We start from the raw sequence: 17,570 nt of genomic DNA, 5'->3' as shown, positions 1-17,570 counted from the left end.
GTTTTATCAATTCAAATATCCCATATATGCAAACTCTTTTTTTTCCTGCCTCTTTAGTACTAAATTTTCATCTCAGTGATATTTCTCTTTCTGAAGGACATTCATAGAATTTTAATACAAAAGCACATTAACTGAGTAATCAGTGCAACTCATGACACGGGCCAATGGTGTCTTTTAAAACAAAAACACATAACTGAAGGAGTAACAATTTTGTGAGTACTTACTGGCTTTTACATTTTATGCAGTCCTCCTATTCATTTACATTTGATATGGCTGTAATGATGACTATTTTTCTAGGATGCCATTTTCAGCAGAGGGACTACCAGCATTTACTACAGGACATCTGTAGGTTCAATTTCTCGAGAGACACTGAGACTGCATTGCTTCTCAATTTTATGCATGAGCAGGAATTTTCTGTGGGCTTTTTCTGCAAAGCTTTGTGTTGTCAAACACAGGTCTTCATGGCTGATTCTGTTGCTTCTCATTGGGGCTTAGCCCCACCTGAAGCACCTACAATGAATTTCCCTGATGGTTAAGAACCCAAGTTCAAATGCTACCCTGGTGACAGTGTCACAATTTCACAACCTGTCTCAAGGATTGGTACTCTGGGACTTGGGAGATGTCTTCTATCTCCTGTTCTAACCTTGTCTTGGATGGGTCACTTAAAATCACGTCTTCATCTGTGAAACGAGAATGAGAAAGCACACAGAGTATGACGTAAGAGGATTAACCCGGAGACCCAATGTCTCCCAGGTCCCAGTGCGAACACCACCTTTATGCCAAAGGTACTCTTTATGAACCTTTGGCTGGGAAAAGAAATTCTACAAGGTTAAAGCTGATAAAACACAAGTCATAGATTTGAGTTTTTTTGTGAATCAAGAAAGATTTTCACCTGCTTGGGCTAATTTTGGTATAGTCCTGCTTCTCCTAGGGAAGGAGGAACTTTGGAAAATGTCAGAGTTATCTGGGAGCTAGAAGACAAGACTATTACTTACAATCAAAGAACCAAACTGCTCCCCATTGGAGTCCGGAGTGATCTGAAGCCGTCTGTTCAGTTCCTCAGACAGCTCCTGGGGGCTGGTCCGAGACACAGGCGAGGCTGGTGGCGGAGGCAGCACCAGGCTGAGGGAGTCTCCACTGATGCTCACTTCTTCCGAAATGGTCTCCCAAGGCTACCAAGGAACAAGACGCTGTGGTAACTGCTAGGACGAGGGACCCTCTCATTCCCCGCCCCAGTAATAACCCTTATGATAACTGTAATTCACATTGACTGAGCACTCAGGAGGCACACAGTCTTCTCAGGATCCATAAGGAAATAAAGACTACTACCCTGATTAACAGATGAGGACACTGAAGCAGAGGGAATAACTTGCTCAAGGTAACAACAGAGCTAGGAAATGGTGGGGTCAGGACTTGAGCCAAGGAAGCCTGGTCCCAGGGGCTGTGCTCTCAGCCCCTTTGTAATAGCGCCTCTCTGAGCAGTGCTTTGCTTCTAGCACTTGATACTACCTGCATGGGTTACAAAAATATTCTCAGGAATTTGTTTATGATTTTCATGAATTTTCTTTTACTCTAACCGCTGAGGATTCACAATGAAAACAGCAGAGATGCTATAAGCTGTAAGTAAGCCCTGGTATAAAATAACTTTTAGTGAATTTATTACGGCATCATTCGTGTTGCTTTTCTAATTTTGATCACGGGAACATTTTGTGAATGATCTTCCTAACGCAATGTTTAAAAAGAATGGATTTCTAATAAGTAAACAGAGTTGTTAAGGCAGCATGGAAGTTCATGGTTTGCTGCCTTGCTAATTTGCTGTTCAATTTATATACATTCTTCCCCAGTAATTTACCATGAGCATTTAAAGGTAAACTTATGAACATTTCTGTTCACCCAGATTTCTATTTTCTTGGTAACAAATGTCTTTCACTATGTCAAAACTACTCAGTAAAAACTTGTATTTGGTACCCAAACAAGTTACAGGGCTACTTCAACTGCGCAAAGACGATAACCATGTCGCCCTTTAACAAGAGATGGTTAGACTCTGGGGAAAAATAAAGGATCAAGTGAAAACATCTTAAGATTTCCATGCTAAAAATAATGTCATTCCCTTCTGTAGTAATGTAGACTATGTGTACTCATCAAAGATGGCTTTTGTAAGCACTTTCTAAGTTAATAAATATCCCGATGGTCATCAATCAGCTACGAGACCATGAATCCTTCCTTTTTACACAGATTTACCGAGACAAGAAATTACGACACAGGATCAACCTGGAGAACACGGAAAGCAGGAGCTCCAGGGAGTGTGCCGGCAGAGCGGGAAGTCCTACCTCAGGGCCGTCTCCGCCCTCGCTGGGCTCCAGCTCCAGGTCCTCGCTGATGTGTCTGCGCGAGCGGAAGCGCCGGTGCGCTGCCTCCTGGTTGATCTGCCGGATGTTGCTGTCGGACTCGGAGGACACATCCCTGGGAGCGCGGGGGGGAGGGTGGGAGTCAGGAGAACCGGTGCTGACACCTGGCCCCTCAACACCAGCCAACACCCACCAAGGGCCTGACGCCTAATACAGCATCAGTGCTCTCACGCGCAACACTGACAATCAGCTGGCCGTTCAGCAGGGGAATCTGCCACCATCTCTCGGCTAAAGCATTCTCCTAGGTCCCTTTCATTGAAATACAGTCTTTAAATGCATCTGTCCCAATATTTTTGGGTATCCTTCAGGCATATACTGCAGCATGTACTTTAGCGTTTAAGAAAGAAGAGAAATCAAAGTCCTCCATCCATCTGCCCCAGTGACAAGTGAGGCCTCTTGAAGGAGAGGTGACAGGTGAGCTCACACTCGTGGCCAGTCCGTGGTGACCCCTCTCTAGGAGTCCAGCCATGACAAGGCCGTAACCTTTGGTCACCAACAATTAACCAATGAGCACAAATAGTATAAACTCAAAGCTGGGGTCTGGAGGGAAATGCTCCTGACGCAATGTGAACTTTTTCGGCCTCTGAGGATCTCATTTTGACAGAATCTCAGAAGCATGACACTGCATTTCTCCCCATTAAACTCCTTTTTAAAATACACAAACATCAGGCAATAACCTCCCAAATCAACTGGGATTTGAGGAACGCTGCAACTTCATAGTCTTTTTGGGGGGGGGGGCGTCATGTAACTCTCTTAATTCAGGATGTGAAAAGCATTGAGTCAATCTTGAAAAATTCTGCACTAAATTACAGGCAATTCTCCTTTGGGAGAAATACTACTTGGAGGCTTTTAGAGTAGAAGTTTAAATGTCAAAATGTTTTTCAGAGAAAACCTTTACAGACTCTTTCAATAAGACACCATATTCAGTTAAAAAATGACGTTGCAAATTAATATTTGAAAACATTACTTCAGACTAAATGAAATCCAGTATTAATCAAGGACCCTCATTATAGACTCTTCCTAAAACATAGGTTTTAAAACATTCTAATGAATCTCAAGCTAACTTATACTATTTTCCTATATTCCCCCCCAAAGAACGTGCTAGGCCCCTGTAACAGTGAATAGTCTGCAGTAAGCAGCACTGTTTGTAAATAAACAGGTGACTCTTTAATGCCAGCTTCCAAGAGAGTCTGAATATTTTCACCAAAAATCTTTACATTTTTTAGCTTTACTGGTAAAGGGACAGTAGGAAGGTTACCTTTCTTTAATCCACATTAAAATAAAAACTCTTGATATTAAGATCTGAATGAAGTTTTACTGCCCAATATACAAATTTTTAAAACCTAACAGAAATATACATTTTGCATATTTTATAGTTGTATTAAACTATAACTGGACTAAAAATAGTACGTTAAGCAGGACTCCTCAGAAAAAAAATCGCATAAGGCCATAGAGAAACTAATTAAAATCAAGGGACACACAAGTATACTAACACAATTTCTGAAACCACCAAAACAGAATGATAAAAAATAACACTCTCTTGGATATGTTAGAAAATATAATATTGTCTTTGTGATTTTATACTGCTGCCGTGATTTTTATAGGACATTCAATTCAATTTCACTTTATAATGACTGGCCTTACTTAAAAATATTGTATATATAAAAGTTTCATCAAAATTTTAAATCTTCACTTGAAATGCCAGGTGTCACTTAGTCAATATCAAATGTGTGTTCCGGGTTATAACACACACTTGAATTGTTACAGGGATTTCGGAGAGGTTGAAAAGAATAAGGCTTTAATATTGCTATGTTTGCATTTTCTATCTCTCAGAAGTATATAAAAATTCCATCATTCTGGAAGGACTTATTTTAAAAGGGGCATTTAAAATCAATTATGCTAATCCTCCTTATCCAACATGCTTGAATAATTAGTAACCAGTGGGAACCAGAAACAACTAAATAGCATAAAGAAGAAAGATGTCTCTGAATCTGAAATTCCAACCCTGGGCTTTTTTATGGTCTTTAGTGATAAAATGAAAATGTTCATACAAGGGAGGCCTTTTGCCCTTAATTAAGCAATTGAACGAGAGGGCTGTTGAAACTGACAGGAAGTTTAAATGGTCACTAATGGGAAGATGAACATTTAAAAATATGTCTGAGCTGGCAAATTAAAACAGAAACATGATTTTATTGGGGGCAGGGAAAGAATTTAAGAAGTGGCTATTTCAATTTTCTTCAGTCATTAATTTCACATATATATTCATTTGACTTTCATGGGAAATATACAAATTAATAAAGAGAAGAAAAACCATAAATTTATCAAATTCAGTGCCAATTAAGATCAGCGTGTCTGATCATTTACATTCATATACATCAGTGACTAATGATGACCTGAGTCATAAAGATATGATTAAATTACTGCTAAGATGGGAGACGGCCAAAGTGGTTTAGAAAGAGAAGTACTGAAAAGAGTTAAAGTAAGTGTTTGAGTCTAACAAGTTCATTTATAGTCTTAATGCAATTCCTTCATGTTTTTAAACTTGTGCTTTTAACAGTAAAATGTTTACAGTTTACATTTAAATAGGATAAGGACAATTCTAAAATTAGAGGCATTTTAAAGGCCACTGTCTGACCTGAGAGGGCTGGGGAGTGTTCTGTGGCCGCCTTCCGTCTGGAAGCTCTGCATCCAGGCCTGGACATTTCACTAAACCACGTGCCTGTACCCACTTTTCAGAAGTGACTCATCTGTAGTCATTCATTCAATTAAAAGCTCCTACCTTGTGCCAGGTGCTAGGGGTTGATCTGTGCGTAGGAAACCACAGTCCCTGCTCATACAGGCAGTAAGAGTATCATGTGCTCTGTGTCCTGACAGGGAGTCACAGGGCTTTCAGAGAGACCGGGACAGAAGACGTCCGGTGCTCCCAGAGGAAGGGATAGTAGGCTGACATCGGAAGGTTACCAGGGGAAGGGGCACGTTCTGGCTTTATTTTTTGGGGCGGGGATTGGCGGTTAGCACATCCATGGGGCCAAGAAGAAGAGAAAGTAATCAGAAAGCAGCTCTGCATGATCAGACCGCTCTGTGTTTCTGACTGTGGCTGGCAGGAGGCAGGGTGAGGAGGACCCTGTAAGAACAGCCTGGGGGCAACGGGATGTCAATGAAGACTTCTCAGGGGCTGAAGTTTGGAGCGCAAGCCTGTAGCAAACCGGGTAAGAAATGAGAGTCTCCACGACAGTCTTAATTCTCTGCGCAGCATGTGATCATCACTTCTCTATCTGACTTCCTCAGATACAGCCTTTTAATAAAGACCCTTCTTAACATCCATTCCCCCCCAACCCAAACTTGCAGTATTCTGTGAAAACTGAGTTACACAAAAAATCATTTTTGAATTAAAACAACACATTAAAATAACCTGGAGGGCTTGAGGGCTTCTGGTCAAGCCAAATAAAGTTAAGGAAAAAGAACCCCACATTCTCAAACAGTTCAGACAGGATGAGGAGATTACTGTGAAAACCGAATCTTTTTCCTCATCTAACTTTTCTCTTGCTTTCTAGAAGTCATGCTTGGTGGAAAGGAGGTACCTGGCAGGTCCCACCTGGAGCTCTGCAGACGTCCTTCCTGGCTCAGCTGCCTCACTGATGTGGACCATCATGCCACTGATTTCTCCCTAAACTACAGGTGAACATGAACTCGGAAGAACCACAGTTTCCCTACTGATGAGCCAGCATTCATACAAGTGAGAGCTTGTATAAATTCCCTCATTAGAGTTTCACAACTCTGTGAGGAATTCCTCATTAGAGTTTCACAACTCTGTGAGGAATTCCTCATTAGAGTTTCACAACTCTGTGAGGCAGAGAAAGTAGCAATTGTCCCCAGTTACCTCCTAAATACAGACTTGGTTGCATAATTATTAATGAAAGTGAACATTTTTCTATGTATGTACTGGCCATCAGTCTTTCTTTGTGAGCTGCTAGGAGTCACTTTTCTACAGAGGTCATGACACTGTGGTCCCCAGAGAGTGCTGTTTTCAGGTATTCCTTTCCTATGACCTTTAGCAAAGGTAGATAAAGGTACTTCGCTTAGGGTACTGCTACCAAGATTCTTCTGATCACTACACGTAACCAAGCCCAAGGCGGTTACTTTTTTTTTTTTTTTTTTAACTACAAATAACTAGAGTAGTCAAATGGCTTACAACAGTTTTAACAGCTATGGTCATTAATCAAAGGGAAATCGTGAAAAAAAAATTAAATAAATTAAAAGAATCAACTAAACCATTTCCATTTATATTTCTATGGGAAAAAATTACAACAAAGAAGAGTTCAACATCATCTGGATGTTGGGATATTTATGCTGTCCTGGGAACATAACTGGTGCACACACCGTGTGGTCCAAAGCTGACCAAGGACGGCTGATATTCACGAGAACCCACGTAGGGGCTTAGGAAGGATCGGCTATTCACTGCTGCAGATTCTGCAAGCTTTTCCTCTAAACCAAACAAAATCTAGCCTATACTTCTTGGCCACCTTTCCTACCTATGCAGGTCATCTTTGCAATTTCTAAAGATAAAAGGGTTACTGACAACACCATCCATCCCATTGCTAATACTTGCTAAAAACCATCAATAGCAAATTTCCTTCAGAGTCTGGGTTATAGAGAAAATGATCTCACCTCATATACTTGCTTTTATTCATATTGAAAATTATACAATTTAGTGGTAATTACCTCCTTGTCTTGACTGCTAGGGAGGTCATGACTTCTAGGACAATTTTTTCCTTTTCTGTTTTTACTATTTTGTTTTTGCCTTTTATTGTACATTAATAGTTTTAGGTCTTGCTGTATACTATCATTCAAAAAACAAGCTGCTTCAAATCCTTTTTTATAGTAGTTGAGGTTTAACCAGTGTTTATATGCCATCATTAGACCAAAAATGGTTGAGTGAACAAAACAGTAATCAATTCACTGTATCCCTGAGGCTGGCAAGGGATTAGAACAAACCGTAATTACCAGTTGTGAGTTAGCAAACCCTCCCATGTGTCTGTAATTATATCAAGGGGGTGATCTATACATTTTCCAAAAAGGAAAAGAGAAATTTTGAGAGAGTTTCCAAATCAAATAATTATGGAATAAAAATCCAGAGAGTTAAAGAGCCAATATGTTTGCTATTTTCCATGATGGGTTAGCCAGGAGAGGAAGCTGAAGAAGGGGAAAGTGATGTGATCACCAAACGTAAGATAAACCGAGGAAAAATAACCCCTGCTTTACGTCTCACGAATCTACATAAAGAAGTCCTACAAAATAAATGAGTGCGTGTTTACAACAGGAGAACCTGATAGGAAGGCAAGAGCTTCTTTACAACCTACAAACTCAGGCTCCCACGCCCTTTAACTCCACGAAGAGGAATCCTGTTGTACTGCACAACCACGCGCTTTCACCGGTACAAGATGTACTTCCCAACCTCGTCCCAGGGCGCTGCCACGTGCGCACCTGACCGCAGAGCGTGGGGACGTGTTCCTGACCATCCACGGTACTCACATTAGGCTGGGTCGGTGCCACTGGGTGGTCCGGTTGTTGTGGTTGACATAGTAAGTGCGACCCAAGTTGTCCACCTTTTCTTCCCACCCGGGGGGCAGGGGAGGCGGGGGAAGCTCCTCTTGGTGCTGAGACGCCGAGTCATTCGAGTCAACGACTTCCCAGCCGGGCTGTGGAGCACAGAGGGGAGATGGTGAGGCGGCTTTGATGGCTACAGGGCGCGTGTGCCCTTCGTCCTCGCTCCTGTGCTCTCCGGCTCTGACGGTGGCTTCCTGCACCACATTTAAAGAAATTCCCAAAATAGGGCAAAAAAAAAAAAAAAAAAAAAAATCAATTCTAGGAGCGTCTCAAAAATATTCTGAGCCGTGGCCAATGAACTGCACTGCCCTCTAAGAAGATGACACTGCAGGGTGCCACTCGGATGGGGATCTGCACAGGCTGTCACGTTACCTAAGTCACATTACACTCTTTTCATATTTCGTGTTTGTTATTTTGACCTGAAGGCCTCCGGGGCCGTACAAAAGCCTTGCCGACGATATGGGTCACGCTACAGCTGTCGTCTTTTCAACACCTCCGTAAGGTAAGAGGGAGCTGGGAAGACGAGCCCTGCAGCACGTGTGTTCTTGCAGAATCCGTGGCCTGCCCGGGCATCAGGAGGCCCGGGGTGCTCTCGCTCCCCAGGGAGGAGGGGAAGCTCCCGGGCTGCAGGGAGGACGGGCAGCCAGGTGGCCAGGAGCAGCCCGGAAGCCACCGCTTCCTACTCAGCCCTTCCCCACCTGCTGCCGTCGCATCAACAGGCCTCCTGGTACCAGAGTCAGAGGTGCTTTTTTTGCAACACATATTTTCGGCATTAAGTATTCCTTCCTGACACTCCCTAGTAAAGTCACTGGAAAATTAAGTAATTCACTGATTACTACAGTTGGAAGGTTGGAAGAGTGTGAAAAAAAAAAAAATTCCTTGGATTTGAGATAAAAATCTGTGGATGTGCTTATGAAATCTTAACATTCAAGACTGCCTACCACCCACTTCAGTCCTTCTCACAGAGAGAGATGAAAACTTGCACATGAAATACTGCCTGGTAATATGACCTCTGGGTCTGAGTGGGGTTCGGTTAACTTGCCCATAATGCATTATTCACACATCATGTATATGCAACAGCTGCGAACAGATGTGCAAATAAGCCACAGAGAGGTCTTGTAAACGGGCATTTTCAGAACAATACGAGAATCTGTCTAACAAAACAGCACCATCCGAAGCCTGAGCTGAGACGGTACCCACGGTAGAGGTACGTGACTGGAGAGTTAAAAGGTGGCCTTGCCAGGAGGGAACAAAAGACCATTCCTCTGGACAGCTAATTCCAAAACGGCATTTCTACCTAATGCACGCTCTCACCTGTGGGCCAAATGAGTAACAAACTTGGATGAGTCCCTGAATTATTTTAGCCACTTGAAGCCATTCCAAGTGCTAAAAGGAATTTACAAAGAGCTGCAAGTCCAAAGAAATAAGAGAATTAAATATGTGGGGAGAATTTCACATGGCGGTGGGCTGTTAATAAAACAGGGGTATAGCAGTTTAAAAAGAGACACCTCTTCAATAATTAGTGTTATAACATGCAATGAAAAGTTTATCTTTTTTGCTAAAAACCAACACATCGGTAGATCTGTCAAAGACGTAGATTCATGGACACATTGAAGTTTCTTCATATTTAAGCTTTATAAACTCTTATTTCCTTAAAATATAAAATCTTAAAAGTAAAACATCAATGTGCTCTTAGGCGAGGAAAACAGACCGAGGCCCGAAGCTCTGTAGCTTACCTCCATCTCATCCCTCGGCTCACTGTTTTCTTCATCTTGACCTCCGTTTTTGGGCATATAGGCCATTTTCAATCGCAAAAATCCCTTAACTCGAGATTTATGACTGCATGATGGAAGAAAATTGGTTATAAAGGATGTGACTTAGTTACATCTTTATGATGGTTCATATTTACGATGCTTTAAAAAAAAAAATGCAACAGGAAAAGAAGTTGGAATTTTCCTCAGAGAAAACCAAGAGCCAAAGCGTAAGAAACGGCTGCAGCCCAAAGCCTCACCTTCTTGGTCTGAGGAGAAAATCCTTAAATGTATAGGGTCGCTCCATCGTTGGATCTTCTGTCTAAAGGAAGAAAACGTAAGTTTCAATACTCCTGATAGTTTCGTATTTCAGATACACCCAGGTGGATTACAGAGAATACATTTTCATGTTTTAGAACGTGAGCCTGGCGAAAACAGAGTTGGTTCCTTACCCAGTACTTGACAATTAATTACACATTTCATAGGTCACAAAGCTTTACTCAAGATCCACTAGATGTCACTATCAACACCCATTTTTAGGAGTCAACCTCAGCCTTAGACAAATTACAAAATTAGAGTCGTCATTCCCAAGTGTAATTTCTAACTGCTGGGTGCAGGGCTCAATCTCACGCTGCTGATTAATTCTGGAGAACCAGGGGTCACTGGTGCCTGCCTGCTTGACCCTGTGATTCAAGAAACCTAAAGATGCAGTTAATAGGAAAATATGCAAGATCAATCTGTGAATGCAATTTGACTTTACTTTTAACATTAAAATATCCTGTCATCTGAAAGACGGTTGCCTCCACAGAGACTGTCCTAGGTGGCGTCATCCATCAGCCTTTTGCTGGTGCTTATTTCAAGAAGCTATGAATGTAGTGGTGGTATTTATGCATTTTTGAAAGAAATCAGTATTTTACTGTGCAAAATCAGATGGTCAAAGTAAGCAGGCAACTGGAAAAATAAATGTTACTATTTCATTAATTTAAAAATACTATGTGCAGTAAAACTCCAAATACCTAAACTCTTTAATTAAACACAATTAAAAACACTTACTTCTGTAGCAAGAGAGACAAACCACAAAATGATTTATTACGTATCGGAAGGGTATGTGTGTGTATATGCATTTATATTTGTAACATTATCCGTTTATGTCACTCTCTGCTTTAAACTCGTGATGGCTTCCTACTCTGCTTATAATGTGCTGAAAATTCTTTCCTATGGACCTATAAGGTTAAACATGATGTGGTTCTTAATTACCTATAACCATTCACCCCATACTCCACCCGTCCTGACCTCCTCTGTCCCGCGTGCACATCACGTCTAATCCTGCCCTAGCAGGTCCTCCTGCTGAACAGCTCCGGCTCCAGATGGCCACGGCGGTCTCCACTTTGTCATCCAGGTCTGGGATCCCAAGTCACATCTTCAGACACCACATCCTAAATCGCCACCATAGCCTCCCTTTATTATCCGCTGTCACAACATCCTGATTTATACCCCCCTTTCACCATCTGAAATTATCTTGCTCATTTATTTATTAACTAGTTTATTAACATCCATCACCTGTAGAATATAACCTCATGAGATCAGAGACTTGGATTTGCTCACCACTGTATTCTTAGTGCCAAGAGCGTTGCCCGACACGAAGTAAGTACCTGTACAGGTAGCTGATTAACCCACCTGATCTACAGTAAAGTACCGAGGCCACAAAAATTCACCGTCACTCAAGAAAGTCAGTTATATTCTCTAGACTTTTTTCTAAATTCAGACAAAAAAAAAAAAAAATCAGAGAACTTACCGGTACTCTAAAAATGGAACTGTCCATACACTACATAGTTTAAATGACAGACACCACACAAATCAAGAGGCAGACGTCCTAGGTCTGTGTCTTGGCTTTGTTACCGACAGAGCCATGTGGCCAAGGACAAGTTCCTTAGCCCTCTGTGTCTCAGTGTCCTCATCTACAGAGTAGGGCAGTAACAGGATCTTACAGAGTTGTGACGATTAAGCCAATCATTTGAGCTGGTATCAATACATAGCATGTTCTCACAAGGGTCCCTGGCACACTTGACAAATGTTGGCCATTGTCATCATCAGCCAGTTCTACGTTTTCATGTCACTTGTGAGCACTGCCAACTCAACACTCTGCAAAAAGGCAGGGCATTAAAAAATGAAAATTCACCTCCATGGAAATTCTCCAGGGTGAACAAGACGGTGATCTTGCAGATAACAACGGGATTCTTCCTGGCTCTACTCAGGCTCCTGCTGGATCCCATTCTCTGGAGAAAAGCCCAGGGGAGACTCCCAGGACATCACTGAGATGGTAGAAAGCCATCTCAAACAGGTTGATGCTAACAGTATTGTTGGCCAAAATAGACGCTGCAACCTCCTGTTCCGGGCCGTGAGCATTCCAAAGAAAATCTGGTTACACAGCAATTTCATCTTAAAAAGATTTGCTGCTTCCAACGGAACTGCAGTTACTTTGACATATATGTAATGAGGTAAATAACTTTGTGGGCAAGTGGAAGGGAATGGCCTTATGAGGACCTTAGACTCAAAACAGGGATGCAACAGCTAAAAGCACCCAGGCCTTAGACGGAGCCCCTCCTGCCCCCTCGGCCCTTGTCTGCACCGCAGATCAAGGCTGAAGACCCAAGGTCCGGTCAGCCTTCTGATCAAGTCATCTCCCTCTCTGGGCCCAGGTGTCCTCACCTGTAAAATACAGGGAGTGGTTAAATGGTCTTTAAAGTCCCTCTAAGGTCTATGATACTGAATTCTGTACACGTGAGAGGGAACCATTACCCTGGTACCAGCCGGAATTATAAAAGGGGTGTTCATCGTCTGAGTTACCTTCAAGCACAATTAAGGTGCCAAATAGTATCACCACCACCCCCAAAAATGCCTCACTGTAGGAAAACTGAAATTCAAGTTAACCCTGGTTGCCTTGAGTGGCACTTGACTAAAATAGGAGAAATTAATGTTTTTAAAATAGCTCTCTCAACCCCAGCGTGCTTCCCATAGATACAGAGATTTTGCATCTGGTAGGGGTGATGCGCTGGGACTCGAAGGGCAGGGGCGACACAACTGACGGACGAGGCAAGGAAAGTTTCCGAGGCATAAAAGGCAAACACCCACCAGAAATGTCATTCTGTTGTTAACACAAGTCTTGGAGTTATTTTTGTCTCTAAGTAATTATTAAAGACAAGTCATAAAATCCTGTATGAACTTCTGGGCAATGACACACAGGATTTAACAGACAGATGTAAAAATGATAGTGTTCTTTAAAAAAAAATCAGTAAGGATAGGACAGTTACAGGGACTTCACCCGTGGTCCAGTGGTTAGGACTCCACGCTTCCACTGCAGGGGCACAGGTTTGATCCCTGGTCGGGGAACTAAGATCCTGCGTGCCGTGCGACGCGGCCAAAAACAGAGTAGATCCTGAAATAGGAGAAGAGAATGCTACAAGAACAGGACAGTTACAGCTAAGTTCACCCCTGGTGCCACACTGTAAAAGAATAAAATAGAGGCGCTCAGTTTGAGCTGCACTACAGGCGTCAGGCTGGTAGGACTACCTTGCTGAAATACAGTCTCCATCTCCGCTCTCCTCCATGTGCCTCCAGCTCGTCACACTGCCCGAGTCTCCCCGGTAACAACGTATGTCATCACAGCCGCCGTGCCTCTGCTTACAGCCAAGGTGCTCTTTCACAGAGCTGGATGGAAACTTGGTATCATCTATGTGTATGCCCTCATTTTATAGGTGAGAAAAACAGAGGCCCAAAAAGGACTGCTAACTTATTAAGGTTACCAAGGCAACCTGCCCATCTCCAAGCTCGGAGTCAACTATTCCTGAGAGATCTTTTAAAGCTTGACATTTGGAGACTTCTGTGAATATGAATCTATGTTTTCTTAATTCTCAGATCGGCATAAAAGGTCAGATGACTAACCTTATTTACTCTCCCTCTTCCCTCCTCGTCTTTTACTCACTCCTACCCACACTCAATAATAAATAAAATGGAAAAAAATATTAAAGACGGGTGGCATACTTGGAATAGAAGCAAAGGAAATAGATCCCTACCATTCTAAATTCCTTGGGTCCAATTTCCTATCCTTTTTCTTCCACAAATAAAACTGGGAGAACTGGTCTGAGAGCCAAGAATGAAAGTGAATGACAAGTCAAAACTATTTTCTTTCATTGGAAGCATCTGATAAAGCACCGAGGAATCCATGATCAAAGGGGGAAAAATAAGTTTCTTTTCTTTCTCATTATCACTCTTTACTCTTTCCTGTTTCAGGGACAAAAACCTAGCCAACACTGGCCTCCTTGGTAGTCGAGGTAGTGAGGCTCTAACACGCAGAGCACACCGCAGCTTCACACAACCCTCCTGGCCCCGTCTCTCTATTTCAAGTGGGCTCCTTCACTCGTCTCCCTGGCAGAACTCCAACCCGGACTGTCCCAATGCTCACAAGGGCACACAATTATCCAGAGACCCAACAGTGGGCAGTGGGCCGAGGAGGACCCGTGGTGCCCCAGTCTGAGATGTTCAAGTGCCCTGACCCTCTGGCTCTTCCTGGTAGGCTTCTCGGGATCAGGGAATTTATAGCTGCAAGTAAGGACAGCTTAGGAGAGCCATTCCTAAGAATTTAAAAGCATGGTTTTATACTGCAAATGCCACTTTCCACCAGCAACTGCACCCAGAGGCCTCTAGGACTGCAGCAAGGGAAGAAGGTTCTTTAGCGAACATCAGTTAGTTACTAAGTCTAAACTATGTTTTTCAAAAAGCACACCAAAACCCCACAAAGTAGGGTATTTAAATGATTAAAAATAATTTCCTAACAATCGTGAGAGGTTACATTAACTTCAGTTTTGTGGTCTTAATCTTCTTCATCAAGTTCCTGATTTAGAAAAGAGCTTCATTCAAATGCTGCAACTTCTTAGACCAGAATCAAGGCAGAGATGATTCTTTTCTAAAGGAAGAAAGGTTCATGCTATCTTGGGGCAACAAGATAAAGCTTAAAATGCCTTGTAGTAAATAAGTGTGTATATATGTCAAGATGGAAGTGTATGCAATTAGGTATTTTGCTAATATAGATTTTAAAAATAATAACAAAAGATTACTTCTCTTCTTTATCTTAATATCTACGATTCCAAATTTCTGGGCCTTTTCTCTACCTAAATTAAATATTCTTGGTATATTAAATATGTAGAACTATAGAGAAACAGCCTCAGGTAGGGGAAAAAAGCTGAATGAAAAAATCACCACGTAAAACTTGGTGTGGGAATCCCTCCACCCCCAGTTCCCTCCAACAGCCAGAATTATTATCTTAGGAAAAGGGCATCCAGAATCATGTATTTTTCACCTAAGCCAGAGAACTCTGGTCTGATCTCACCTGAGCCATCTAATAGGGTGCCATTTGCCACGTGTGGCTTTTTAAATATAAATTTTAATTAATTAGAATGAAATAAAATAGATAAATTCCGTTCTTCAGTCACATTAGCTACATTTCAAATGCTCGGCTACCACATGCGGCTACCGCGACGGTGGCCCTGCTAAGCCACATGAGTGAGGAACCTGCCTCACTGATCCTTCATCAGAGGGTAGAATTATGTCTATCAGCAAACATCTGTTAAAGGAATAAATTCTCTATCAGCTAATGGGGCTGTAAAGAATTAATTAATAACCAAATACCCAGTCGGATTTGTTAAACCTGGAGAAGGCTTGGAAGGGTGGGCAACAGCAACTTCACCGCCACATCACTGCTCTCCACTACCTTCTCTCATTATTAGTAAGACCTAAGTTCTTTAATCTAAAATTTGATGACATCAAACAATACTGAATCCATAGGCCACATAGCCATACATACATAAACTGCCTTGACAGTGGTCATATAGCTATCAAGAAAAGAGCATCCATTATTTATCCACAAAAGATATTCAAATGCTAACATCCATTTTACATGCCCACACTTGTGTTATCATACAAAATTAACTGTGCTATTTTCCCATGAGCGTCCTACACATATGATCAAATATACATATGAGAGCACCTCAAATCTTGGGACCAAAGCCATATTATCCACTCAGAATATGCCGGTTGGGTTCTACTACCACTTAGAGGATAAAGAATGCACCTTCACCTCTCCTTCTGCTTCCTTTGTGGTCCATCTTGGAGACTGTAGTGGGCTCCACAAAGCCAGTCAATTTTAAGGAGGAGATATAGCACTCCAGCGTAAGCTCATCTCGGGACAGATTGAAAGCTGGGAGGCTCCATTTCTCAACTGGCTCAGCTCCTGTGAAAGTCCTCAGTCCTCTCTAGTCTCTCCCTCTTCCACTCTTTAACTGGCTGGCTTCTATTCCAGCCTGGAGCCTTGGCACCGCTTCCTTCTTTGAAAGCTCACTCTTGCCTCCACCGAAATCCAAAGGTAAAATGTTCCCTCTACTGATGTGGTCTCTGAAGAGGAACACTCTTCTATTCTCTGGGAGTTCCACTCAACTGTTCAAAACCAATCTGCACTCAATCACTCAAGGGATTGTTGGAGCAAGTTGTTTAAAAATTTCACCTACACCTCTTAGAGTTAATACATAATTTGCCTTGACTGTGATGTGGTTTTTATGTTGGGGAAAAGGGAGGTTGGGGACACCCATGAAAGAACTGGGCCAACCAACCAACACTGCCTAAAAATGTGAGGCGGTTACAGCTTCAACCTGAAGAGCATGAAGCGAAGACCCACTGATGTAGAAATACGTGAACAGTCTTTCTGCACAAAGGCTGAGACATCCATACGCTCTCAATGTGACTTTAAAAGAACAATCAGGGTTCTGATGGCTTAGGCCATCAAGCGTAAGCCCACCTTCCACAAGCACCTTGGAGCTTCAGGTTTTTATACAGAAACAAACAAAAATATTCTAATGATATTACTTTTGCTTCCGATCTTTCGGAAGGGAAGGCGCTTGAAACCTTTCTTCCTTGACAGCTCCCCTGAGTAAGCAAGGACACAGTGCTTGCCATCGTGTTCCTTCCCAACAGAGCTTCACAGCTTCCTGGGTGAGACACAGTCCTTCTTGGTCTTTAACAGACAGCCATAGCTAGAGTTTCAACACAGCAGGAGGCTCACACTAGGTGGTTTGAGTCCTTTTAGCGTATAGACTACTTATACTATTTGCTCACATAAAGCGTTTAAAAACGTAATAAAATGCCCTCGGAAGGCAGAAACGTTTGACTCATCCTCTCTCAGGTGCTACTTTAGGCACTTTGTGCTGCCCCGGGGAAGGAGGGCCGGGAGCTGGAACACGAGACCATCTACCTCCCACCAAGGAGGTCTTGGACCCCTCATTCTATCGATACTGGAACGTGTGAGAGTCACCTTTAAGCTCAGTTAATGTCAACGGCCCCAACTGTTTTGCTGCTCATCTGAGTGGAGAGGAATGGTAGCACCGCCACACACGCTAACCCAGTACAACTTCCGAAGCCAGAGTGGGTGTTTCCAGCTGACAAGTTCACTCAGTACCGACAGCATCTTTTCTTTTGTCTCTGTGCCGACTGAGAAAGCCATGGAAACACTAGCTTGTACAGATGTAGCCCAAGAGAAAGAGCATGTACAATTCTAGACAAAGGGAACAGACGTGTGATTAGACCCAAGAGGTGAACTTGAAAGCAGGGACATTCCAGTGACAAGGAGGAGGGGTTTGACAGAAGCAGGTAGCTGTTTTGTATGAGGTGACGAAGGAAGACAAACTAAGGAGCAGACGAGGAAGCAGCCAGTGACGCTGCCAGGCATCCGTGGGTGGTTCAGAGGCACTTGATTTTT

The 17,570-nt window shown here is 42.6% G+C and overlaps 1 protein-coding gene across 5 annotated transcripts in view; it reads right to left on the bottom strand.

Moving 5' to 3' along the window:
* NEDD4L (NEDD4 like E3 ubiquitin protein ligase) overlaps positions 1-17,570 on the bottom strand; it is a 338,047-nt gene that overhangs the window by 68,376 nt on the left and 252,101 nt on the right. For all 5 annotated transcript variants that reach the window (XM_068563771.1, XM_068563772.1, XM_068563774.1 and 2 more), the window contains 5 exons: positions 10,027-10,088; positions 9,752-9,854; positions 7,941-8,107; positions 2,331-2,463; positions 996-1,172 (listed from right to left, as the gene is read on the bottom strand). In XM_068563771.1, coding sequence (XP_068419872.1) covers positions 996-1,172; positions 2,331-2,463; positions 7,941-8,107; positions 9,752-9,854; positions 10,027-10,088 — 642 coding nt within the window. The remainder of the gene's footprint in view (positions 1-995; positions 1,173-2,330; positions 2,464-7,940; positions 8,108-9,751; positions 9,855-10,026; positions 10,089-17,570) is intronic.

The sequence above is a fragment of the Eschrichtius robustus genome, chromosome 14 (genome assembly GCF_028021215.1).
Source record: "Eschrichtius robustus isolate mEscRob2 chromosome 14, mEscRob2.pri, whole genome shotgun sequence".
NCBI lineage: Eukaryota > Metazoa > Chordata > Mammalia > Artiodactyla > Eschrichtiidae > Eschrichtius > Eschrichtius robustus.
Note: the sequence above shows the minus strand (reverse complement) of the source record. Positions and strands in the feature narration are given on the sequence as shown.